This window comes from Dipodomys merriami, unplaced genomic scaffold (assembly GCF_024711535.1).
Source record: "Dipodomys merriami isolate MVZ:Mamm:240054 unplaced genomic scaffold, mDipMer1.0.p SCAF_51, whole genome shotgun sequence".
Classification (NCBI taxonomy): domain Eukaryota; kingdom Metazoa; phylum Chordata; class Mammalia; order Rodentia; family Heteromyidae; genus Dipodomys; species Dipodomys merriami.
In genome coordinates, this window is record NW_027206080.1 from 6,922,211 (window position 1) to 6,949,122 (window position 26,912).

A 26,912-nucleotide genomic window follows, 5' to 3' on the forward strand; every position below is an offset into this window, starting at 1 on the left:
ATCTATTTATTTAACTCAATAAATTGAAAATCTCATTTCTACATGCCCTCAATATTCCCTCTGCAGAGATAGCCATGGCCAATGACTTGGAGAATATCCGTATACACTTTCCGAAACACAGAGAAACTGAACTGTCACTCACGTAGCTCTGTGACAGAGCATCTCCCAGACATCTCCCAGACAGACGAGCACAGGTGGGAAATACAGAGAATTTGATTGACAAATATGATCAGCTGTCACAATGTTCTTAGTAAGTCTAAGGATAGGACAAATGGTTTAGTGTCCTAGGCAAAGGATCACAGATGGAGTGGCCTGAAGCAAGAGAAACATGCTGTCTTACAAATGTGGAGGCCAAAAGTGCAAAGCCAAGGTGTTGGCAGGGCCATGCACCACTCCCTCTGCAGCAAGCAACTGGTTTGCTGCCATCTCTGATGTTTTAGCTTGCAGCTGCTCAATTACACTCTTTGTCTTTGTCATTACATGGTGTCCTGATTGGTTTCTTGGCCTTCTTATATCTATCTTGGAAAAAAAATTATTTGCAATAGTTTTGTTTTTTCAATTGCACTAGATGTGGTGGTTCTCACCTGAAATCTGTCCTTGGGAATAGGATAAGGCACAGGGATGATGAGCTCCAGGCCAGACTGGGGAATATAACCATGCCATGTCTCAAAAACCAAACCAAACCATTCCAAACCAACAACAATACAAAGTTAGTGGCTCACTTTTGTCATCTTGGATTCTTGGGAGGCAGTAACTGGAAGGATCAAAGTTTCAGATCAGCTCAGGCAAAAAGTTCAAAAGAACTATTTTTTAAAAGTTCAGGACACTACATCTCAACTAACAGAAAGTTGGACACGGGCACATACTTGTAATCCAGCTACCAGGGAAATGTAAGAGGATATTGGACTAGGCAAGCTGAGCACCATCAGAGACCCTACAAATAACTAAGGCAAGGTGGCTTGTGTCTGTAATCCTAGCTACTCAGGGAGCTGAGCAGGGAAGTCACCAAAAGTCACCAAAAATCTGGAAGTAGAGTTGTGGCTCAAGTGGTAGAGTGCTACCCTTAAGCATAAAAGCTCAGAGACAGCACCCAGGTCATGAGTTCAAGCCTCATGACTGGCTCAAGAAAAATAAGAATAAGGCAGAAGAACTGGAGGCATAGCTCAAGTGAAAAATCATATGCTTAATAAATGCAAAGTCCTGAGTTAAAAACCACGGTGCCACCAAAAAGACAAACTACTATCTTTGTTTTCAGATGACATGATCTTGTACATGGAAATCCTAAGGAATCTGTTCCCCCTTCCCCAAATCCAAACCATTAGAACTAATAAATGGCCTGCCCCTGGTGCCTCATACATGTAATCCTAGCTATACGGGAGGAAGAAAAATCTATGAGACTTCATCTCCAAAATTACCAACAACTGCCAGGTTGGAGGCATGGCTCAAGTGGTAGAGTGCCAGCTGTGAGCGAGAGAGACAAGCAAGAGTCATGAGGTCTTGTATTCAAACCCTGGTACTGACACTTGAGTACATGCACACTCATACACACACCCATTCATGTACCATATACATGAACTAATAAGCAAGTCAGTAAGCTGTAGGATACTTGATGTAAGCTGAAAATACTCCTCAAATAATCTAGAGATTCAATACAATCCCTTTCATAATCCTAGCTGTCTTTTATTCACAACTGACAAGCTGACTCCAAGATTCCTCTAGAAATTCAGGGACCTACAATAGCCAATGTTGAAAAAGCATGAAGTTGGAGAACGTTTACCTCCCAATTTGAAAGCTTACTACTAAGCCACAGCAACAAAGGCAAGGTGAAATTGGCATAGAGTAGACTTTAAGATCACTGCAGTAGAATTGGGAACCCCCAAATAAATCCTGATATTTGTAATCACTGACATTGACAAGGATGACAGTATATTCAATAGAGAAAGAGGAATTTTTCCTAATAAATGGTCCTGGATAATAAGATATCCACATGTAAAGAAAGAAGTTTGGGCCCGACCTCTATATACAAAAAGTGAGCTCAGGTTGGGCTGAAGACGTAAAAGTATATTAAAGTATTAAGAAAAAACCTTAAAGAAATATATAGGAGTAAATCTTTACAAATTTGGGTTAGGCAAGAAGAAAATAATGGATAAACTATGTAGGATTAAGTATTTGCCAATCTATATTTGGTGAGTATCTTTTATCCAGAATATATAAACAACTCTTAAAACTCAGTCATTAAAAAGACAAACCAATTAAAATGGGTAATCTGCATTAGAAATATTTTTATGGCATCTCAATGAAATACCTATAAACAATGTAAACAAAAACATATTCCATGTATTATATTCTGTATCCCAGAAACCACTGTATTAATACATTATACCCCCACACAACTTCACTATTGTAAATAATATGACAATATTAATAACATGGAGTAATCTTAAGCATGAATGATTGACATAATATCTTAATATGACATAATAATAACATGGAGTAATCTTAAGTATACTGCGTTTGAGGCCCTTTAGAAATCTTTACTTTGGATTTTTAAGCTTTGTTCTTTTTTTTCCCTCCTAATGACATTTATGGCATTTTATTGACTCTTTCCTGTTTTATGAGGTTGAGTGAAGGAATGTGGTCCAAGGGATGTAGTCCTATCAGTTATATCTACTTCTTAGAAACAGGTAGAAATGACTAGGGCTGAGGTGTTGGGACACTGGCATATTCCAAACCCAGCCATCAACCTGTGGAGCAACTACATCAAAACAAACAAACAAACAAAGCTGAGCCAATCATACACATATTTAGGTGATGCAAGCCCACAAGGATGGTACCATTTTCAAAAGATCACAGTGTCCTAAACTCATCTTCTTTGGGAGACAAAACCATAGCAGTCATTCTTTTTATTTTTCCTTCTGTAAAATTATTGAACTGAACAAGTAAGCCGAACTCCGTAAAGACGATCATTCATAGAACGTGACGGAAACTTTCCTCTTTTGTGAGGTGGAGTGAAGGATTGCCGTTCTAAACTTCGCATGCCTTCTCTCGTTTCAGAAATGGAACGTCTTTCGCCTAGTTTGACCCACGCTGCTTCCTGTGATTCCCCCCCCCCCAACTCCGCTCCCAGTCTCAAAGCGCATGCGCGGAAGTTCGCCGACCTCTGGGGTCCGCGTGTGTGCTGCCATGGCGGCTCGCGGCGTGGGTCTGCTGACCCGGTGGTCCCTCTGCTCTCGGAGAGGTCGAGTCCACCGCCCTGTTTTCAGGCTTGCCAGTAGTGCGGGATCCGCGGCCGCGGACCTCGGGAGGGACGAGCAGCCTCCGGGAAGCGAGGTCCCAGGTGAGGGCGCGAGGCCCGGCCCGCGGCGGGAGGGGAAGGGCCCATGCGGGGCCGCGCGGGCGGGCGCGGGCGGGCGCGGGCGGGCGCGGGCAGGCGCGGGCGGGCGCGGGCAGGCGCGGGCGGGCGCGGGCGGGCAGGCGCGGGCGGGCGCGGGCAGGCGCGGGCGGGCAGGCGCGGGCGGGCGCGGGCAGGCGCGGGCGGGCGGGAGCCCTCTGCGGTCCTGGTCAGCGGCCCTTGCCTCCCGCGGTGCTCTCCTAGCGAGTGTCGTTACAGGCCGGGGAGGCGCCGCCCTGCTTTCCCGGCCCTCCGGAGGAGGACTCCGGTTCTTGCGTCTTCCTCTGGCCCTTTGGAGCCCGATGTTTTTGGTAACCGATTTGCAGCCAGTCGTCCTGCAGACGTTCTAAGTTTGGTTGCTGCTTTGAGTCAGTCTCCTCCCCACTCTCCCCTCCCCTCTCCCCCTTCTTCCTCCTCCCTCTTCCTCTCTCCTTCTCTCTCTCTGGTGTGGCCCAGAGCTTGCGTGTGGTATGTACAGTTCCTCAGTCTCGGAAGATCTACCTAGACCGATACTCAAACAGCCGAGTAACTTCGTGCAGGGTCACACCACGTAGGTCTCTGTTGTTGTTGACTGAGCTCCTACCACTTGACCCCACAGCTCCACTTCCAGCTCTTTTTTTTTTTTTTTTTTGGTAATTTATCTGAGATAAGTGTCTCAGGGACTTGTCCTGCCCTGGCTGGTTGGCTTCAAACCGATCCTCAGACCTCAGCCTCCAGAGTAGTATTACAGGCCTTAACCACCCTTGCCCGGCCTTTCAGTATATATATAGTCTTTATTGCTTTCTTCATATAATTTGATCAAGGGGTTTCAATTGAACATGCCCTCTTATGTGTACCCCCTTCCATCATTCTGTCCCTGCCTTCATCTGTCTCATCCCCTTAGTTCACTTTGCACATAGGTTCCTTGAGTACTCTTTATATCTCTTGCTTCCCCTCCCATTAGCCTCCACCCACTCTCAAGACCTGCTTCAGCTTCTTGGTGTTCCTTTTTTATAGCTTAGATAATGACCCAAACTGCCAAACAGAATGTATTTATTGATTTCTGATTCTAGGAGCAATAGTTTTTAAGAGCAAAGTTATTTCAATGAACGTTTCTAAGTATACTAAATGAAGAATATATTTTCCCCTAAAATAAAGCACTGTCTTCATCAGACTACAAAAGACTGATATTGACAGGGAATGAGAAATACTATTTTATATGACATCTCATTGAGATACTGGATTGTGTTTAGTCGAAGGTGCTTTTGAAAATTTTAAAGTAACCCTGCAAATTTGTATGGGAAATCTGCCAAAGAACCTATTTAATTTAGCCTTTGAATAGTGCCATAAGTTTGAGAATATTTCATATGCTTTTTGAGACACAAAGCAAACCATTATTATTATTTATTTTTGGTATAAGTATGGGGGGCTTGAACTCAGGGCCTCATGCTCACCTTTTTCCACTCTGGTTGGTGCTGTACTACTTGAGCCATGCTTTCAGTTCCAGATTTTTGCTGGTTGATTGGAAATAGTCTTGTGGATTTATCTGTCTAGGCTAGTTTCTAACCTCTGTCTTCAAATTTCAGCCTTTTAAGTAGTGAGGATTATAGGTGTTTATGAACCACTGGCTCTCAACTGCTATTCTGTTTTATAGATGAGAAAACAGGCTAGTGCAAATGGCCAGCTCTGTTCTGTGTATCCAGGGGCAACAGTAACAGTTGACCCCCTTCTGACTTCAGGGCTTTCTTCACTTCCTACAAGCCTTGTTGCTTTTCTTTTCTAAGGAAATATTTCATTTAGTGTCATGAAAATAGAACTTTTTAATCAGAGACTCATTAAAAATGCTCAAAAGGGAAGAGAATAACTATCTTACTCTGATTTAGAGACATGTAATTTTATAATTTAAAGGGACTTGAGACTCATTTTTTCAATGAGCATGAGAACAGTATTTTTTTGTTTTTGTTTTTTTTTTATTGTGAAAATACTGTACAGAGGGGTTACAATTACATGGGCAAGATAATGAATACATTTCTTATCAAGCATTGTAGCCTCCTCCTTTGTTTCCCCTCCCCCCACCCCCCACCCGATTCTTCTCCCCTCCCACCAAAGTTGTAAAGTTCATTTTTGACATAATGACTTGTACATCTCATTGTTGCAATGGGTCCACCTATATCCCTATTTAAACAATTTGTTTTTTCCCTTCCCTCCACAAATTATACGGGAACAGTATTTGTGACAGTGAGTTTAAGAATGCATTGTCAACACATTTACAGTAACTTTTTTTTTTTTTTTTGGCCAGTCCTGGGGCTTGAACTCAGAGCCTGGGCACTGTCCCTGAACCACTTTTGCTTAAGACTAGCACTCTACCACTTGAGCCACAGTGCTACTTCAAACTTTTTTTGTTTGTATATTGAGAAATCAAACCCAGGGCTTCATGCCTATTAGGCAAGCATTCTACCACTACGCCACATTCCCAGCCTGACAATAACATTTTTTAGTAAAAGTATATCATAAGTCAGCCAGTTCTACTTTAGCTCCAACTATAATGGTCAAAAATAATCAGGTGAAACCTAATTTCTCATTCCTGTCTGTTTTGACATGACTTTCATAAAAGTAATGAAAAGAGCTATAGTATTAAGAGAATGGGTTCTTTGGATGCAGTGATAAAAGTAGCTTAAGTAGAATGGGGAGGATGTAGCACCCCATGTAACTGGAGGGTGGGCTTTAAACCACTTCATTAAGGTAATCAGAGTCAGGTGTTGGTCTTCTCAGCTTTGGCTTGTGATTCTTCTGTGGGAGATTGGTAGAGGTGGTGATAGTAGCCATGATCCCTGTATACAGTTTCAAAGCTTTCTCTACAGGGAAAAATAAAATGGTTTCTTCTAACCTGAATTTGCAAAACCACAAGAAGCTTTTGTTTGGTTCTGTGCTCACTTACTAGACCAAGAGGAAGTATCCAAAATCATGTGATAATCATAGTCTACCAGAAGGACAGCTCCACAGCCACAGAGTATCTTGTTGTTTTGTCTTTTTAAAAGCAAAGGTGTAGAGCTGGGAAGGTGGCTCAGTGGTAGAGTACTTGACTAGCATTCATGAAGCCCTGGGTTCAATTCCTCAGTACCACATAAACAGAAAATATCAGAAATGGCACTGTGGCTTAAGTGGTAGAGTGCTACCCTTGAGGAAAAGACAGTGCCTAGGCCCTGAGTTCAAGCCCTGGCACTGGCAAAAAAAAAAAAAAAAGCAGAAGTGTGCTGTTACCAGAATAAGGAGTGACAAGTGCCAGCTGCTAAACAGCAGCTTACCACTATTGGAGGATGTCTAGTTTATTTGTATTTGTACAGTTTTTTTTTTCTGCATTGATACTTGCCTATTTTAAAAGTTGTTTTTTTTTTTTTTTTTTTTAAGTATGAGCCAGGTGCTGGTGGCTTACGCCTGTAATCCTAGCCAAAGCTGAGATCTGAGGATTACAGTTCAGAGCCAGCCCTGGAAGGAAAGTCCGTGAAACTCTTATCCTCAATAAACCACCAGAAAGCCAGAAGTGGCGCTGTGGCTCAAGTGGTAGAGCGCTAGTCTTGAGCTGATGAGCTGAGGGATAGCATTCAGGCCCAGAGTTCAAGCCCCACAACTGACAAAAAAATAAAAATTAGGAGATTCAGAAAAGTTGTGGGGATTATAAAGTACTGCTTAAAGAAAAGGTAATAATATTGTTTTTGAAGACAGCCTTCAGTTTGTAGGTATTCTGCCTGTTTCATTTTTGTATTTGTTTTTTAGGCTGTAAATCTCTACTGTATCTATGATAAAGTTTTCATTCCATTTTGTAGATGAGTAAACAGGCCTATCCAAATAGCTAGCTAAACCTTCTCCATGTTCTTAGCAGATTAAACTTCTGCAAGGTTAACTTTCCCCATTAAATCCTTTGTCTTTATTTTGTTTTAATATGCCTTGGAAATGTCTGGAGAGGTAAGTACCAAGCTTAACAGCTAAATATTATAAGAGTAAGAGATCTGTAGGAAGAATTTTTACTTTTACATCACACAGACATATTTCCACTTATTTTAGTTTTTTACAATAAGCACTTGACATTTGCCAGACTCAGTAAAAATCAGAGACAAGAATATGTTAGTAGTATTCCAAGTGAGAGAGAAAGTGAGTGGTGAGTGGTTCAGGTAGAGCCTGCAGAATAAGAAAGAAGGAAGTAGGACTGATAGAAAGGGGGCACTCAGTGGACTGAGAAATTGAGGAAGAGTAGAGTAGACTGATCTCAACATGGAAGATATCTTCCATTTTAAAATTAAATAAGTTTGTAACAATACTATGGGTTGCATTCCTTCATAGATGCAAAAGTAAGGGAATACAGAGGTGGAAGAGACTACCATGGAGGGGGCAGAAGTCTTCACACACCTGAGCAAAATTTGGAGAATGAATGGGAGTTTTCCTGACAGAAAACAAGAAGATGGGCATTCCAACAGAGAGATGAAGACAAGGAATTCATAGTATGTGAGAGTATTGTGTATACATTATTGTATATGAGAAGTTCAAGAGGCAGAAATGGTAGAAAATGGTTGAAGAGGTGAGATGAACAAAGATGGCAGCTACAGAGTTTAGACAGACATGGTATGGTCTTAAAGACCATGGGTTATTAAAGCATCTTCAAACCAGCACTTGTAGCTCATACCTGAAGTTGAAGCCCTGAGTTCAAACCCCAGTACTGGCCTTTTCTGCCAGTAGACAAGTCAGAGGCTTTTTTTTTTTTAAAAATCTTATTGTAAAGACCACATTGTCAGCAGTATGGAGGATTGCTTGAGAAAGACAAAACTAGAATAATGGAGACTAATTTACGTTAGTATTGTGACATAGGCCTAAGTAAGAGATTAATGTTAAAAAACAGGCATTGGTAATGAAAGGAGGTCGCATACTTAAAAATTATTTTCAGCCTTATGACAGTCTTGAGGAAGTCATTTGTAGGTGTTGGGTCACTGGCTGAAAATAATGAGCAAATCATGGTCCAAATTCCCAGTGTGTCATTAGAGGCTTGTTTCTGGGTGGACAAAGAAGCAGTCTGAGGCTTAGCAGCTCTCCTACTGTCTTTAACCTGTATTTCTCTGTCTTGTCCTTGAAAGGACCTTGTTGAAATCCAAATAGTATGTTGTAGTATTTCCTTGATCCATCAATTTTACAGCTTTTTGAGAGAAAGGGAGAAAAGATTCTCCTTATTTCCATGTCAGTTATTTCTTCTGCTCTATTTAGTCTTTTTGAAACTTTGTTCACAGAGTTTTGATCAGAATTGGTGGTTTGTAATTTCAGGCATCTATGATTCCAGACTGAAAGGAATCACAGAGCTATCCAACTAGAAGTTAAATGTCTTGGGGAAAATAAGAGTTATTTAAAATTCGTGCACTAGGGCTGGGAAGGTGGCTCAGTGGTGGAGCGCTTCCCTTGCATGCCTGAGGCCCTGGGTTTGATTCCTCAGCACCACATAAGAAAAAAGAAAAAAGCTGGAAGTGGCTCTGTGGCTCAAGTGGTAGAGCGCTAGCCTTGAGCTGAAGAGCTGAGGGACAGCGCCCAGGCCCAGAGTTCAGGCCCCATGACCTGACCCCCCCCCCCCAAAAAAAAAAAAACCCAAACTAAAATTCGTGCACTAGAAGTTCATGCCGGTAATCCTTCCTACTCAGGAGGCTGAGATCTGAAGGTTCACAGTTCAAAACTAGCCTGGGCAGAGAAATCCCATGAGATTCCATCTCCAGAATAACCAGCAAAAGGCCAGACTAGAGGTGTGTCCCAAGTAGTAGAACATCAGCCAAGCAAGCAAACTGGTCTGGGTCCTGAGTTGAAACCCCAGTGCTGGCAATGAATGAATGAATGAATGGATATAAATATATACATTTTAAAGGTTCAGCTGTGTGTGGTAGTGATACATAGCTATAATCTCAGCAGGGTGGGGTGGAGACAGGAAGATCCTTTGAGTTTTGAGACCAGCTAGCCTACTTAGTGAGACTCTCCCCCCATCTGCCAAAAAATACTGTTGGCTGTAATGTTTTCTTAGAACTTGATTGGTTCTTTTTCTTGTAGTTTACTTTAGTTCTTTGTTGATTTTCCTTTTGTGGCAAGTGGATGATTAGTGTTTCATTCTTGACTGTCATAGCATCTATCTTTATTTCCTAGGTTTGTAAAACTACTTGCACTAGATTGTTTTAGGTTAAAAAAAAAAAAGAAAGAAAGAAAAAGAAAAAAAGAAGCCTAGTTTCCTTAGTGAAATTGTTAGGAGTTCTTCTTGGATAGCAACCATGGATATAGAGCAACTTGGTGTTAATTTTCTGACCGGACCTCATCAAAGAACAATTCCTTCATAATTTACTTTGTTACTCCTAAACTCTTTACCTTCCAAGTTCTTCCTTTCATCATACTCAGGCTTGAAATCATTTACTTTAGGCTATGTGTGCATGTGTTTGTTAAGTGTTAAATGAGTTTTTTTGTTCTCCTGGTTTTGTTTTTGTTTTTTTTGATCTAGTGGAACTGTTCAGCACTGTGGTTGGCTTTTCCAACCCAGTGGAACTTTGTTCAGGCCTGGTCAGTCAAAAAACAGATGAAGTGAATAGTTTTAATGAGGGCCATTGGCGAAAAATACAGTGAACACTGAAAGTAATATATCTGAACAAGCCTTAAAGGAAGAGAAGAGAAAGTAAGGCATCAAAATGAACTTTTTTTTTTATTGTGAAAATACCATACAGAGGGATTACAATTACATGGGCAAGGTAATGAGTACATTTCTTATTAAGCATTGTTGCCTCCTCCTTTGTTTCCCCTTCCCATCCCTTCCCATCTCCCCACCTACCCTCTCCAGCCCCCAAGAATGAACTTATTTTATTCGCATACAATCTTTCTATATGTTATCAAAATGTTTTAAAATTTACATGCATATATTATGTGTATGAGACAGAAAATACTTATTTTTGTTTCATTTGTAGGCACTGAAGACAAGACTCCCAAAAAGAGATTCTCTGAGGTGCAGAAAGAAAGACGAGAACAGGCACAGCGGACTGCCTTAATACATTGCCCTAATAAAATCAGCGAAAAAAAGTTTCTCAAATACTTATCTCAACACGGACCTATTAAAAATCATTTCTTCTATGAAAGCTTTGTACGTATCTCAGCAAATAATCCAACTCAGTCAGTGATCATGGTTTTGAAGGATATTTTTGGTTGTTGTATGTTTTGTTGTTGCCTTTGAAGTATAAGTCAGGGTCTCTTCTGACATCTTATATCTTTCCTTACCTGTGGTGTTGTGTTTATTTGTTTTGTGTACTAGTGATAGAAACATAGGGGCTCATTCTTCAAGCATGAGTCTCATCTCCACTTGAGCCACATCTTCAGCCCTTTTGCTTTTAGTTTGTTTCTGAGAGGATCTTTTAACTTTGCTTGGGATAGCCTTGAATTTGGGAGCTCATAATCCTGCCTCTGCCTCCTGAGTAGCTGGGATTAGGGGTTTGCAGCATAGCATATGCCTGGCTTTATATTTCCTTAATGAGGTTTTGTTTGTTTTTATTTTTTTAGATTCAAGAGTAGAAATCCTTATAGTAGTGCTTTAGAATTATAAATAATTTGTTATTGTTCCCATTATGAATCATTATTATTGAATAGTATTAGCCCAGTGCTTTACATAAATAAAGCCCATTGGGGGTGGGGCTGGAAATCTATTCTTGTTGATTTTTTAATTTTGTTTTGGTTTCTCCTGACTGATAGTACTTTATAGTGTTCCTTATTCTTTTTTTTTTGTTTGTTTGTTGTGGGGCTTGAACTCTGGGCCTGGGCGCTGTCCCTCAGCTCTTCAGCTCAAGGCAAGCACTTTACCACTTGAGCTACAGCGCCACTTCCAGTTTTTGGTGGTTTTTATTGGAGATAGGAGTCTCACAGTCTTTCCTGCCCGGGCTGGCTTTGAACCGCAATCCTCAGATCTCAGCCTCCTGAGTAGCTAGGATTACAGGCGTGAGCACCAGTGCTCAGCTAGTGTTCCTTATTCTTATAGTGGGAAAAACCAGTGCTTACATTAGAATTATATCATTCATAAAATTAAAAAAATTACATTTTGTAGTATTCTGATAATTGTTTTGAGGCTGTCATACTCAGTGTGTATTGTGAAATGTGTCCTGTTTTTTTTTGATGTTTTGGGTACAGGGTCTTTATGCGCTTGTGGAATTTTGCCAGAAGGATGGCGTAGATTCACTGAGGCACGGAAGTCATACTCCAAGCCTAAGCACAGAAGCTGCGATTCCGTTTCGATCCCGTTTCTTCAGTCTGAGACAGAGAAATCCATCCAACCAGAGTTCCGAACAGTCCTGTGTGAAGATAAGCAGTCAGGTGCCTCCTACAAACAGGAAACTTTTCGACGTACTTTATTATGCAGAAAGTGTAAGTTTATAGGTATACTTACTCAACTTGTAAAGTATGCATGACATCATTTTACATATTATAGAAGTTCTTAAGAAATATGTGGGAGTTACCAAGATGGGTAGTGAGGATGGACCCACAACATTCCATTTCTAGCTTTCTGAGAATTTTATCAAGTAGATGTGCAATTTGGCATTTGAGATTATCTTGATAAGCTGTACATGATTTTAGGTGTTATTTGGTTTCTTTGTATTTCTTTTTTGTGCCAGTGTTGGGGCCTGAAGCAGGGCCTGGGCACTAACTCTTAGTGTTTGTGCTCAATGCTAGTGCACTATGACTTGAGCCACAGTTTTTCTGGCCTTTTTGGTGCTTAATTAGAGCTAAGTGTCTCATGCACTTGCTTGCTTAGGCTGGCTTTTCAGCAGTGATACTCAGCTGAGTAGCTAGAATTGTAGACATGAGCAAGCCACTAGCACCTAGCTAGTATTTAATGTTGTGACATTTATAAATTTTTCTTGTTAAACTATTCTTGCATTCAGAATTTTAAGTTTTTGTAGGTTTAATATCTCTGTTGACAAAAGTGGATGCTTTATAAAAGTCAAAGTACACAATATATTGATTAAAAAGTAAAAGTAGCCTTACCTACTTAGTGTCCTGTTTTTTCTGTTCTCAGAAGTGATAACAAAGTTTTTAGCCTTTTTGGATAATTCAGATTTTATTTCTGTTTTCAACAAATGACAAAAAAATGGTGGTATTGCAAAAAAAGCTCCCCTTTTATAGTACTCATTTTTCTTTCTTAACTAATGTTATCTCTCCTAATACTGTATTTGTCTTACTGAAACTTGCCAAACTTTTTCTATTATTAGGCTTTAGAGTCAATCTATGGTTTCATTTCTCCAAGTACTATGCTTTTAGTTTTATTAATTTATTAAATTCTCATTTCTACTCTGTACTTTAAAAAAATTGAGTTGAATGCTTTCATTATTTTCAACATTGATTTAAAATTTGATGCAATGAAATTTTTGTTATCTTGTTGAACTTTAAATACCTTTCTTTAAATATACCTTAAGGACCAGACTTGGGGGTCACATGCATATAAGCACTTGGGAGGTTCAGGTTGAAAGATCAAAGCCAGCCTGGATTCCATAGTGAGTTTCAGGTCAGCCTGGGCTATGTACCAAGACCCTGTCTGAATCAAAAAAACCAAACAAAAAATGTCCTTTAGCACAGTTTCAAAGGCTTGATTATTTTAGTCTGTGCTGTACAGAGCTACTTATAAGGAATTGGGAGATGTTGGGCCTTGACTGCTTGAACTGTGGCTGCTCAAGTTATCTCCTCTCCTTTAACGTTGCTTTTCTTTACTGAGTAGTTTTGTATATATTTGACCTTTCCTGAGCATTTTATCACTTGAATTTACCTAAAACAATATTTTATCCTCATTATTTATGAAAAGTAGTACCTTCTGTTGTAGTCAGCTTTTATTTGTTATTGTCATTCCTCAGTGCTTTTGAAAGAATTTTATTTTTAAAGTTTAAGAGCAAACAGGAGAAACATGGCATATTTTAAATATGCTATTAGGTCTTTGGAAGCAAGGGGACAGTTATTTTGTGGGTTAGGGATGTAACTCATTGTTTGCCTAGAATGTGCAAGGCCCTGGGTTTGATCTCAGACTGCTCAAAAAGAAAAAGGAAGAAAATGATGGTTGTTTTCTGTGACCTCTACATTGTCTCTGTTTTGTTGTTTTATTTTGGCCAGCTAGGTAGATGATCAGCTGAACAATCTGCTGAAGGCATTTGAGCTCACAGAGGAGAATACTAAGCTTCGCTATCTTACCTGTTCCCTTATTGAAGACATAGCAGCAGCTTATTTTCCCAGCTGTACAGTCAGACCCTTTGGTTCCTCAGTGAACACTTTTGGGAAATTAGGATGTGATCTGGACATGTTTTTGGATCTAGATGAATTTAGAGAAAACACCACTAACAAGGTAAATTTTATTTCTTCTTTATACTGCTGTAATTTAAAATTAATTAGAAAAGAGACATCTTTGGATTAATTACTTAGTAAACATGATAATAGAATAGGGCTTATTTGCTATCAATCCTCAAACTAAAATACTGTGTGGACTTTAAAATACTGCAGTGTTTTTCTTTTTTTGGTCATGGGACTTGAACTCTTGTCCCTGAGCTCTTCAGCTCAAGGCTAGTGTTCTACCACTTTGAGCCACAACACCACTTCTATACTGTGGCATTTTAAAGTTTCTTTATTATGGATTTTGTTAATCATTTTATTCAGGTATATAACAATTCTGCATTTAGATTATATTCTGATTTTGAACATGAACTATTTTTTTTTAATAAAAATTTGTTGTGAAGGTGTTATACCTAGGGATTACCATTTCATAAGGCAGGTACAGTTAAGTACATTCCTTTTTTGAACAATGTCACCCCTTTCTTTGCTTTTTCTCAGTTACCCTCTCCTGTCCCTGTCTACTAGTTTCATGGTTCATTTTCCACATGGTGTATAACTAAATACTATGATGAACTAGTTTTTAATCTGTGTGACCCTGTCTACTAGTTTCATGGTTCATTTTCCACATGGTGTATAACTAAATACTATGATGAACTAGTTTTTAATCTGTGTGATGTAGTTAACAAAACATTTCTTACAGATGTAGTTAACAAAACATTTTTCACAGATTTTAGTCAATTTCTCTTTAAAATTCTTTTGAAGTTTTATTCAAAGACTACATATAGGTATGTAGTATATGATTATATCATATTGGATGATTTAATTTTTCATTCAATTCATTTCTGTAAGTTCTTCTTTAAGTTGTCTTTTGTTAACTAAAATGGTCATTTGCTGTCTGCCCTCATATATTCTTTATTTTCAGCCTTTGTTTTTTATTTGTTCTCAGTTGTGGGGCTTGAACTCTGGGCTTGGGCGCTGTCCTTCAGCTCAAGGCCAGCATTCTACCACTTGAGCCACAGTGCCATTTCCGGTTTTCTGGTGTTTAATTGGAGATAAGAGTCCCATGGACTTTCTTGTCTGGGCTGGTTTTGAATCTCGATCCTCAGATCTCAGCCTCCCTAGGATTACAGGCATGAGCCACCAGTGCTTGGCTATTTTCAGCCTTTATATTTGTTATTTTATTTTGTGTTTATCTCTTATAAATAACAATGTGCCTTTACCCCAGTCTTTGAGTCTTTTTTTTTTTTTTTTTTAATTAGGGTTTAAACTCATTCTCTCACTTGCTGGGCAGGTATGCTGCTATGTAAACCAGACTTGCGTCCCTTTTGCTCTGTATTTTTGAGAAGGAGTCTCATTTTTGTCTGGGCTGTCCTGGACTATGTATGATCATCTTGCTTATGCTTTCTGCTATAGCTGAGATGACGGAACACTCTGCCAGGCCCCACTTGTTCTGTTGAGTTGAGGATCTTCATTGGCCAGATTGCCTTGGAATGGCTGTTCTGATCACAGCCTTTTTTTTTTTAATGTTAGGTTTTTATGGCTATATTATTTTTCATGTTTCAAGCTAATAATGTGTGTCTTCATGTGGATACGTTTCTGCGGATATTCAGTTGACTCTTTGAAGTTAATGATGTTTCAAAACTTACTTCATCCCTGCAGATGTTATTTTGGAGCCCTTATAAAATTTCTTCTATGTCTCAGATACTAGCTAGTACTATTTTAGCTTTGCCATCTTCTTTTACTTCTTCTCCTCTTTTGCCTTTTCTATCTATGGTCACACATTCCCTTAATAGGTCCTCAAGTTTAGCTGCTGTTATACTCCCTTGTGTCCTTCTGTGACAACTTGAGACTATCCTTCAGTCAACCCTGATTTACCCTAATACCCAGTTTGGATGTTCTCACAAGCTTATAAACAATTTCTTTTCTGTAGCATGTACTGAAATGATTTGTCTCCTGTTTAAATCATAATTTCTCATTGTGCATCCTTCCATCTTTGTATGCAGTTTTCTAGAGCTGGGTCATTTAACTTCATCTGGGATTCTGAGGCACTTTGAAAATAGCATAGAAAGATTAAACAGTTATTCTGTCCCTTTAGTTAGAAGGATTATCTTTCCATCCCCCACTGTTGATAGGCAGCTTTTCAAGGCCTACTTCTGACTCTACTTTTCTGGATCATCTTTTCTTTATTTTCAACCTTAGTCAAAATTCATATTCTTCTTTCTTTTTAAGTTTCGCTAGTATTTCTGTTTCCAGGTTCTTCATGGCTCATGTGTAGTGAGTTCATCTTACTGCTACATACACCTGCTATACTGTGAGCTTGGGCAGAGCACAGGCCATGTCTATTGTTTACTTATCTCACAGTACTGCTGCTAGCACTTAATGTGTGCAGTGTACACTTACTGAACTAAGCTAGCTAGGAATAGAGCACAGAACATAATTAAGTGGGCCAGTTGTATAAAAACTAATATGCTTAAAATTGTATTGAGATCCTGGCAGGGGTTACATAGGTTATGTGTGATAGGTTTTTGGTGTTTGTTTTTGTTTTTTGAGGTACTGGGATTTGAACTCAGGGTCCGACATTTGCTAGGCAGATATTCTGCTACTTGACTTGCCTTCAGCCTTTTTGCTCAGGTTTTTTTTGAGAAAGGGTCTTGTTTTTTGTCTTAACTTGCTTGAAACGTCATCCTCTTATGCTTTCTGCCTTAGCATGAGACACTTGGCATGTACGACATACCCAGCATTTTTCTGTTGAGATTGGGTTGTGAAAACTTTTGCCCAGGCTGGCTTCAAACTATAGTCCTCTGTATCTCAGCTTACCCAGTAGCTACTGGTACATTCTAGAAGAATATTACTAAATAACCAAGGAGCTTACCATTGTGCAAGCAGGCAACATTGTCTTACTCTAGTGGAAGTACAGAGAATAATTGGAAACTTAGTTGGAGCTTAGCTCTTACATTGCTGAGAGATTTTTAGAAAACCCATTTCCAGAAAACATTGCTCCAGTGGACATTAGTTTATATGTAGGTTTAACTTAGGAGAGTGTTATAAATGTACTGCTTGTTTAAGATTTTTTGAAAGTATGTGTTTAAGAATTCTTTTGAGATATAAATTTAAATTATAATAGCTTTGCAATTATAAGAACATTGACAGTTTAAAAAAATGAAAAATTTGGGGCTGGGAAGGTGGCTCAGTGGTAGAGCGCTTGCCTTGCATGCTCAGGGCCCTGGGTTCGATTCCTCAGCACCACGTAAGCAAAAAGAAAAAGCCGGAAGTGGAGCTGTGGCTCAAGTGGTAGAGCGCTAGCCTTGAGCTGAAGAGCTCAGGGACAGCGCCCAGGCCCAGAGTTCAAGGCCCCACGACCGGACCCAAAAAAAAAAAAAAAAAAAGAAAAATTTAAGCCCTCTTAAACTCATGTAGTTCACAAAGCCATCTTTCTTTGGTGTTTGATTTCTCCCCCCATACCTTTTTAATTTTAATCCATCTTGTTTTATATATAACTCTTTGTGTTTTGTTCTTCAGCCTAAGTTGAGAGGAGTTAGGAATAATATGTCAGCCATTTGATGTCTCATACCTTCTTGAATGATGTCCTGGGTAGGACAGGTACTAACCAGACTTTTTGCTAATGACTAAATGAACTCATTTGTTCATTCACCAAAATGGCCAATTCTAACTAGTATTTATATCTTCACATTTGAAAGATGCTTAGCTCTCACAAAGATCATTGTAGCAGAAGATTGTAAGCTAAAACATGCCTTCGCTTTTTCCTTCAGTTCTGCTTTTTCTAATAGGATTCTGCATTTTGGGAGACTTAGGCCGTAGTGGTGACAGTAATTGCTAATAATTAGTGTGGATAGTGTGCTTCCTTTCTATTTTTCCTTAGTAGATTGTCTGCCACTAGGTAGTGCTATAGGAATAGTGAATACTAGTAAGGTTGGAGTAGCTATTTCTGAAGAATTCTTTAGTTTTATTTATTTTATAGAGGGGAGTGGTTTTGATAGGTTTTTGGGTTTTTTTTGGTCAGTCATGGGCTTGAACTCTGGGCCTAGGTGCTGTCCCACAGCTCTTCAGCTCAAGACTAGTGCTCTACCACTTGAGCCACAGAGCCATTTCCAGTTTTCTGGTGGTTTATTGGAAATAAGAGTCTCACAGACTTTCCTGCCCAAGCTGAACTGATTTTGAATCGTGATCCTCAGATCTCGGCCTCCTGAGTAGCTAGGATTACAGGCATGAGCCACTGGCGCCCAGCTTTGGTTTGCATTTTGCAACCAAAGAACATTAACAAATAGAAACGAAGAGTAGGAAAAGAAGATAGCATTCTAATTATCTAACAAATGGTGAACTACTTAAGTAGCTCATGGCTAGCGCTCTACCACTTGAGCCACAGAGCCACTTCCGCTTTTCTGGTGGTTAATTGGATATAAGAGTCTCACAGACACTTCTACCCTGGTTGGCTTTTAACTACCTTCTTCAGATTGCAGCCTCTGGTGCCTGGCCTAAAACAATTATTTGCAGGTTATAACTTTTTTTTTTTTTGGGTCCGGTCGTGGGGCCTGCACTCTGGGCCTGGGCACTGTCCCTCAGCTCTTCAGCTCAAGGCTAGTGCTCTACCACTTGAGCCACAGTGCCACTTCCGGCTTTTTTCTTTTTGCTTATGTGGTGCTGAGGAATCGAACCCAGGGCCTCAGGCATGCAAGGCAAGCGCTCTACCACTGAGCCACTTCCCAGCCCAGCAGGTTATAACTTAAAAGCAACCCAAACCAGCATAAGCCAAAGAAAGAACTAGAGGACCCAGTTCTAGAACCCAGACCTAGAAATGAAGATGAATATTAGGAAAGAACTAGAGTAGGAAATTTAAACTACCAAGAACTTAGGATATCTATATATTTGCTCTATTTTTCTTTTTCACTCTTTTCTTCTTACCTCCACTTCTTTACTTGTTCATACTTGTCATATAAACATATCTGCCCCAAACTTTCTGCTTTACACACTTCAGCCACATGGTTGCCTCTGAATCCTGTTTCTAATAGAGCTTTTGGTGGTAGTGCTTAGCTGACCAGGAGTGGTCCACATGGGTGAAACAAAGGGACTAGATTTCATAGTAAACATGAATGTTTTAGGAGGAGTGAGTGCTAGAAGAGGAGCAGGGGGCTGCTGAGGATAGTAAAGTATCTTTTAAGGCAGAAAGAGTTGAAAAGGTGTCTGTCACATGAATGATGCAGGAATGAATGGGTCTATAAATTGATTTGTGTATGCACGTTCTTTGAAATAATTTCTCATCACAGTAGTATGCATTTTAAGTTTCAGTAGATATTTCTAAAAGAAGTGTGTCCCTTTTTGTCTTTTTTGGACTGGTTAATGAAGAACCTCATTGCTGTTTTAATTTCTTTTTTGCTTTCTAGAAAACATGAGCATCTTTTTTTCCTGTTGTGTTCATCAGCTATATTTATTTCTTACTCATTTTTTTTTACCTGCTTTAAAAATTTGGTGTGTTTTTTCCTTCTTATGAAGAATACAAAGTCTTTATAAATTAGCCCTTTTGTGTGGCTGTTTTGCTTTTTATTGAGTAGTGACAGTGTCTTTGCCTTAACATATTTTAGATTTTCATGCAATCATGCTTATTTCATCTTTTATTATTTTTGGTCATGCTTAGAGTCCTTTGATAATCTGATACTTAAAATATTTGCTTGTTTTCTATTTCTAGTACTTTGCTGATGTACTTTTTACATTGAAGTTTTGATCTGTGTTGGATTTACTTCAGTTTAGGAATGAACTAAGAATCTAGTTCCTTTTCTCATGGTAATTTGACTTTCTTGACTTTCCAAGTACCTTTCAGTTCATGTTGCTAAATAATGTCTATACTTGGCTGTCCCTGTACAGTCTGTTTTCTCTTCTTCATGTATTATCCTTTTGCCTATACTCTCCTACTGTTGTGGTTTTATATTGTATCTATGGAAATGCATTGGCTAACTAGGATAAGGCAGAGTCTATTCAGAGAGTTTATATAATAAGTGGTTTTGTATATTCTATGCTGTGATACATAAGATAGCTATGTAAACTCAAGGAATTAGCATATATATACTTCATATGTATTCTAGAGAAACATAAGATCACCAAATAAACATCTTTTAGGTTTCTCTGGATATGTTTACATGAAGAATTCATACATTGTTATTTTATATGTTTGTTTGGCAGGAATAATTTAGAGCATCCCTTCTGAAAAAGTTTATTAAATTCCTTTTTACAACAAATGCAATCGTGCTATTCAGTGTACACTATGTCGAAAACGAACTGTGTAACATGTGGGCAGGAAAAGGAGAGAGAAATTGGAAGAAAGTAAAGGAAGGGTGACATTGTCCAAAAAAGAAACAGGTTTCTTATGACTTAGGAAATGTACTCATAATGATTCATGAGGTGGTAACCCCTTTGTATAGTACCTTAATAATGGTAAAGTTAAATTAATTTTTTTCCTTTGTACTAAATTATCCTTGTAATAAATGTTTATATTATTTAGAATGTTGGAAATTTTTTGATGGAATTTCAAGTGAAAAGTGTTCCTTCAGAAAGAATTGCGACTCAGAAGATCCTGTCTGTGATAGGAGAATGCCTTGACCACTTTGGTCCTGGTTGTGTGGGCTTGCAAAAAATCTTAAATGCTCGGTGTCCACTTGTGAGATTTTCCCACCAGCCCTCTGGATTTCAGTGTGATTTGACTACTAACAATAGGTATGATCTCTTAAGTTTACTGTTGTAAATGTCAATGTTATATAGTATCAGCTGAGATTAAAGAGTTATTATTGTTATAGCTGTTGGCAGTTTAGAGTTTCCTAAACAAAATGATAATGTCTTGAGTCAGTATTGACAGTTTATTAATATAACAGTGGAATTCATGTTCTCACTTGTGTAGCCTGCAAATCATTAGTTTTGCAGAAATGTATTTGTTGATGATCATAATCTTTTAAATTATACTTAGAAAGTAAAGTGGCAGCTGGGTGCTGGTGGCTCACCCCTGTTGTAATCCTAGCTACTCAGGAGGCTAAGATCTTAGGAGGGATCACGGTTCAAAGCCAGCCAGGGCAGCAAAATCTATGACTCTCATCTCCAATAAAACACCAGAAAACCAGAAGTGGTACTGTGACTCAAGTAGTAGAGTGCTGGCCTTGAGCTGAAGATGTGAGGGACAGCACCAGGCTCAGAGTTCAAGCCCCATGACCAACCAAAAAAAAAAAAAAAAAGTAAAGTGGCAACCTGAGTTTGCCCTGGGAATTGTTCTGAGATACCTCCAACTTTTGAGTACCAGAGACATATGGTGTTGGGTTAGGGCAGAAGTAGTCTGAACAGCTTAAGACTTGGACCAAGTTCTAGTGACCTGATGACAAAGATGTGTTATACTCTGACTGTATACCCCAGGTTCAGAATAGGGAAAACTTCTAAACTTAGGATTTTTTTCTTCTTCTGGTAGTCTCACTTGTTAGATTTCACTTACCTGCTAGAATAAACAATTGAAAATTCAGCCTAGAACAGTTTTGGTTAAACTGAAGTGTCCAGTTTCTCTCAAGTAGCCCAGGGTGCAGGCTATCGCTTCTTGCCAAATTCTAATATAAAAATAAAAATGCATGTTGTAGTTCCTATTTTTTATTATAGTGTCTAAAACAGGACATTTTTATAATAATTTTCTTTTTGGGACAGGTTTATAAAAATTTACTTCAGAAATTATGTGTTTATACGTGATTTCTTTAGGTTTTTGTAAGTGTGCAGTGTTTCTTCATATCAGATTGCTTCTACTATTTATTTGCTATTTATTGCTTACAATATTCATTTATATATTACTACTACTTATTGAATATTTAACTTAGCTTTATTTATAAGTACAAAATTCTTAGATACTATGAATTTATTTACCATATGTTCTGTTCTTTTGAAACTTCGATGTAGATGCTTGGTGACACTTCAGTGATAGCATCAGTTAATACTAGGAAATGATTTTGTGCCCTCTGCCAGTTCTTTTAGAAATTACAAGACATGATTCAATCAGTAGGAATTGAATTTTAAAAATTGAATTTTAAATTTTTATTTCTTTCACTTATTGTGTGTGCATGTAAGAGAGTGAAAGACAGAGATAGAGTCTCATTCTGCTGTGCAGATGGGTATAGAACTTCAGATAACCTTCCCCCATGTAAGCCTCCTCAGTATTGGTGACCATGGCCCAGTACTCCCATGTCCCTGCTCTGATGTTTGATTCTTTAGGCAGCTTTTGTTCTTACAAATATTAGACTTAAATAATTTTGGCTATCTCACATACTGTAAGAGTTTCAACTAAATTCTTTCTTGACAAGTGAGTGAAATGTTTTCCTGTTTAAGTTAACTTGTCTACCAAAGGACTGGCTAAACAATATGTAGAACTTATATACAAAGACACTTACCAATGTGCTTGTCTTTAGAAATAGTTATGAAGAGCGCTGTCCACACACATTTAACTCATGTTTAGGAACTTGGATTTAAAATTTGTAAGTTTTAGAACATTGTGATTGTCAGAATTTAAAAATGTTCCAGTGGTATTGAATATGATTGATAGTCAAACATTTACATTGTTTTATATTGTAAATGCATAATGCTTATATATTTAATCCTAATGTCTATTGCATGATTAATCATGGTATTCTGAATGTTTTCAGATATAGTGAGATAGTTAGCTATGTTCCAAGATGTGGATCTGCATTTAGGAATTTGAAATTTCTTTCTGTTTTTCTTTTCTGAAGGATTGCTTTGAAAAGTTCAGAGCTTCTTTATATCTATGGTGCCTTGGATTCAAGAGTAAGAGCCTTGGTGTTTAGTATACGACACTGGGCTCGTACACACTCATTGACAAGTAGTATTCCTGGTGCTTGGATTACGAACTTCTCCCTTACAATGATGGTCATCTTCTTCCTCCAGAGAAGATCACCTCCTATTCTTCCAACCCTGGATTCCTTAAAATCCCTAGCAGGTAAGACTTAAGATCAGCCTTCTCTCTCTTCTCTTCTTGACATTATATAAACATTTATCTTGTGTGCGCAAAGCCATATAATGTGTCTTCTTGATTTCTAAGGCCCAAAATTAAATAGAAGTGCATTTGTGACTCTGACATTTAAGTGCTTTTTTTATTCCCACTTCATAAAGCTTCCACTACCTCCCAAGAACTTTGCATAGAAGATGTCTTTGCTTAGATTTGTGAAGAGCAGAATTTATGTTCCAAGAACATACTGTACATTTTCTAGCGAAAGCTAGCTTAGAATATGTGGTTTATGGAGGCTGTGTATTCATCAATAATTAGGAAAATGTTTACCTCTAAAAATATGAATGAGAATAAAAAAATATGAACATCTAGGTCTAGTTTGTTATTACTTTTGAATTAGAGAATTGTCACTAGAGTATTTTGGAAGTTACTGGAAGTTTGAAAAAAGATTTTTAGAATGTGCAGTTTGTGTCATGTATACATTATCAGTTCAAAGCACAGAATAGTCCTAGGAATAGAAATGGAGATGTCAATTTAAGTATGGACAAAGATGTGTCATAATTTAGTTTGGTAAAAGATAGGAACTTCATGCATTTTCATTTACAGTGAGAAAACTGGTTAATTCAGAAGATTATTTGGAATTGCTGAGTTGTTAGACAATAATTTTGTTCTAAAGAAAATGTAATTGTTGGTTTCACTGTAATGAGTATAATTCCTCAAATCTTTTGTAGTGTAGTTTTAAATTCTATTAACTATAAATAGCAACAGTAATAGGGCACAATTGATTTATTCATAATTCTTTGGGTGAAGGAGGTAATGTCTGTGAAATGTGAAAACTTTTCCTTTCTATTTATTGAAGGTGCTGAAGATAAATGTATAATAGAAGGCAACAATTGTACCTTTCTTAGTGACTTGAATAAAATTAAACCTTCAGGAAACACAGAAACACTAGGTAATTGTTTTAGGGTTTTTTCTTTCTTTTTTTTCCTTTTTTTCATTCAAGCAGATTTCTTATTTTCCTTATTTTATTGTCTTGCAGAATTACTACTGAAGGAATTTTTTGAGTATTTCGGCAATTTCGCTTTCAATAAAAATTCCATAAATATTCGACAGGTAAATAGTGTTTTAGTATGGGGTTTCCACTGTATTAATTAATATTTAGCTAGTCTGGTTTTGGAAGTACTCTAACCAGTTGTCTTTCAAATGTACAGTTATATTCTGAACAGCCTTCCAAAACAGGTCAAAATTGGCCTCACTGTTCTTGAGCCTGTGACTTCTCAGTGCTGGGGTTATGAATGGTGGTATGCCTGTTATCTTCTCCTCTTTCAGATGTGACCACAGGCAACATGTAAATATTCAGAAGCCATGGTGAGGACTTGTGTGTCCTCACTTCTTTCATGAATCCATTTATTATTTAAGAATTCTAATTTTGTGAATTTGGGTTCCCATTGTGAAAGATATATTTTTCATTAGGTCTCAAAAATAAATTTATTTTCATCTTTGTTTCATTTTTTTGTTTGGTGCCAGTCCAAGGGCTTGAACTTAGGGCCTGGACTCTGTCCCTGAGCTTCTTTTGCTCAAGGCAAGCTCTGTACTGCTTGAGCCACAGCACCACTTCTGGCTTTTTATGAGTACTTTATTAGAGATAAGAGTCATGGGCTTTCTGCCCAGGCTGGCTTTGAACTGGGTTCCTCAGATCTCAGCTTCCTCAGTGCTGGGATTGCAAGCATGTGATACCATACCCAGCCTCTTTTTCTTTTCCCTTTTCCTTTCTCTTTCCCTTTTGTTGGTATTATGATTACCTTTGGTGCTTACCTTTGGTCCTTAGCTCCACCCAGACCTGGGCCCCCCCTCCCATTCCTGGAGTTCCCTCCATACAGCTGGCCCCTCCCTCTCTCAGTCCAGACCCACCTGGACTCCCATCTACCTCACTTCCTTTCCCTCAGACCCTCCTGCTACATGGGGACAGAGGCCATGTGCTCCTTCTTGGGGGAATTATGGCTCTTCTAATAAACCTTATAATAATCTTTCTCCTGTGCCTGCCTGCCTCTGTGTGGTCCCCTGGGATGGATATATGGGATTCTCCTCTTACACCTTTTCTTTTTTTTTGGGGGGGGGGGTCTAGTTGTGGGGCCTGAACTCTGGGCCTGAGCGCTGTCCCTCAGCTTTTCAGCTCAAGGATAGCACTTTACCACTTGAGCCACAGCGCCACTTCCGGCTTTTTTCTTTTTGCTTATGTGGTGCTGAGGAATCGAACTCAGGGCCTCAGGCATGCAAGGCAAGTGCTCTACCACTGAGCCACATTCCCAGCCCCACACCTTTTCCTTTCCCTTTCCCAGTACTGTGGTTTGAACCGAGGGCCTCCCAGTGGCTAGGCAAGTGTTTCAACTTGAACCAACTCTTTTTAATATTTGTTATTTTGAGATACATTTGCTTGGATACATGATCCTCCTGTTTTACACTTCCTACCCTAGCTGGGATGACAGATGTGCATGCCACCATGCCTAGCTTTTTTTTTTTTTTGAAGTGGAGTCCTAAGGATTTCTCTGCCCAGGCTGTCCTTGAATTGCCACACTCCCCCCTAACCATTCCAAGTAGCTAGGATTACAGGTAAGAGCTTCGATAACTCGCTCAGTCTTATTTTCTTCCTTTTTGTTTTGATTTTTTTAAACTCTTACCTTTTTAGGTAAAAGTAGATTATTCACTTTTTTTTTTTTTGGTCAGTCATGGGGCTTGAACTCTGGGCTTGGGAACTGTCCCCCAGCTCTTCAGCCCAAAGCTAGCGCTCTACCACTTGAGCCACAGTGCCACTTCCAGTTTTCTGTGGTTAATTGGAGATAAGAGTGTCACAGCCTTTCCTGCCCAGGCTGGGTTTTTGAACTGAGATCCTCAGATGTCAGGCTCTTGAGTAGCTAGGATCACAGGTGTGAGCCACCGGTGCCTGGCGACAAAATATTTTTATTTTTGACCTAGGCCAGATACCTGTCATCTGAGTGGTGACATTAGTCAAAGATCATAAACCTAAACTATTTTTTTCTCCAAAGAATACTCAAAACTACAGGAAGAAAAAGGAAAAAAACCCCAACCACATAGTATATAAACTACACACATACATACTCATGTAACATTCATACATACTCAGCTCTCTTAGGAAAGAGTTTGTAAAGGTAGTACTGGTATTTTATGGTATTTTGATATTCAAGCCCTTTATATGCTCATTCTTTCTGTAGGGAAAGGAACAAAATAAACCTGATTCATCTCCTCTGTACATTCAGAATCCTTTTGAAACTTCTCTCAACGTAAGCAAAAATGTAAGTCAAAGCCAGATGCAAAAATTTATAGATCTGGCCAGAGAAAGTGCGTGGATTTTAGATCAGGAAGACCGAGCTTCCTCAGATGATAGGCCCTGGGGCCTGGCAGCCCTTCTGTTACCCTCCATAATCAGCAAATCTCATGCTAAGAGGTCAAAGAACAAGCCCGCAAGTGAAAGAGTAAGGAGCTTGCTAGAATCCATTAAACAAGGCAATACAGCAGATCCTGCCAGCACCGATGGGGAAAGAACCATGAATACCCAGACATAGTTCAGCTGCAGGGCTGAAGTTGGCCCCTGGCCTGCCAGGGAGGATTGGTGTAGACTTCTCCAAGGCAGCTGTCATCTATTCTTCATCTCCTCATTGGCTCCTTTACCTGGCCTCAATTTCTGGACGTTTTCATTCAGACCAGTGTGATACCCAGGCAGCATTTAATTGAACAGCAAACACAGCAGTGGAATGCAAAGACTGGAATGAACTTTCAAATAAACTTCACACTTAATGGCAAAAATCAGTCTTAGAATCAGACCATTGTTGAAATCCATGGCAGACCCTGGTTGGGAAGCATTTCAAAGGACTTCTAGTTATGTACATATACCAGCAATGAATGCAATAAAGCTTCTGAACTTGGTAATACTCTTGTAATATGCAGTTTTCTGTTTTCCAAACAAAGTGCTCTTATTTATACATAAAGTAAAATTAGTTGTTTTATGCTTTTAAAACATAAATGTAGGTTTGTTTCATTCACTGCATTCAAGGTGTTCAAGGTCCAATATTTGAAAATACTGGTAAGTCTTTTTAAAGGGTAGTTTTTCTGTCTTTAGGTATAAAATCTATTTCTACTAAACCGTTGCCTGGTTTTCTCCAAACTTTCTCCCTTTGG

General features: G+C 38.9%; 1 protein-coding gene across 1 annotated transcript; it reads left to right on the forward strand.

Moving 5' to 3' along the window:
* The first annotated feature begins 3,154 nt into the window (after positions 1-3,154).
* Mtpap (mitochondrial poly(A) polymerase) lies at positions 3,155-26,663 on the forward strand. Its single transcript, XM_069998218.1, has 9 exons — positions 3,155-3,337; positions 10,339-10,511; positions 11,546-11,779; positions 13,518-13,742; positions 20,238-20,449; positions 22,483-22,709; positions 23,578-23,670; positions 23,758-23,831; positions 25,949-26,663. Exons 1-9 carry the CDS (start codon positions 3,184-3,186, stop codon positions 26,297-26,299), a joined length of 1,743 nt encoding a protein of 580 aa, XP_069854319.1. The 5' UTR covers positions 3,155-3,183; the 3' UTR covers positions 26,300-26,663.
* The last annotated feature ends 249 nt before the right edge of the window (positions 26,664-26,912 follow it).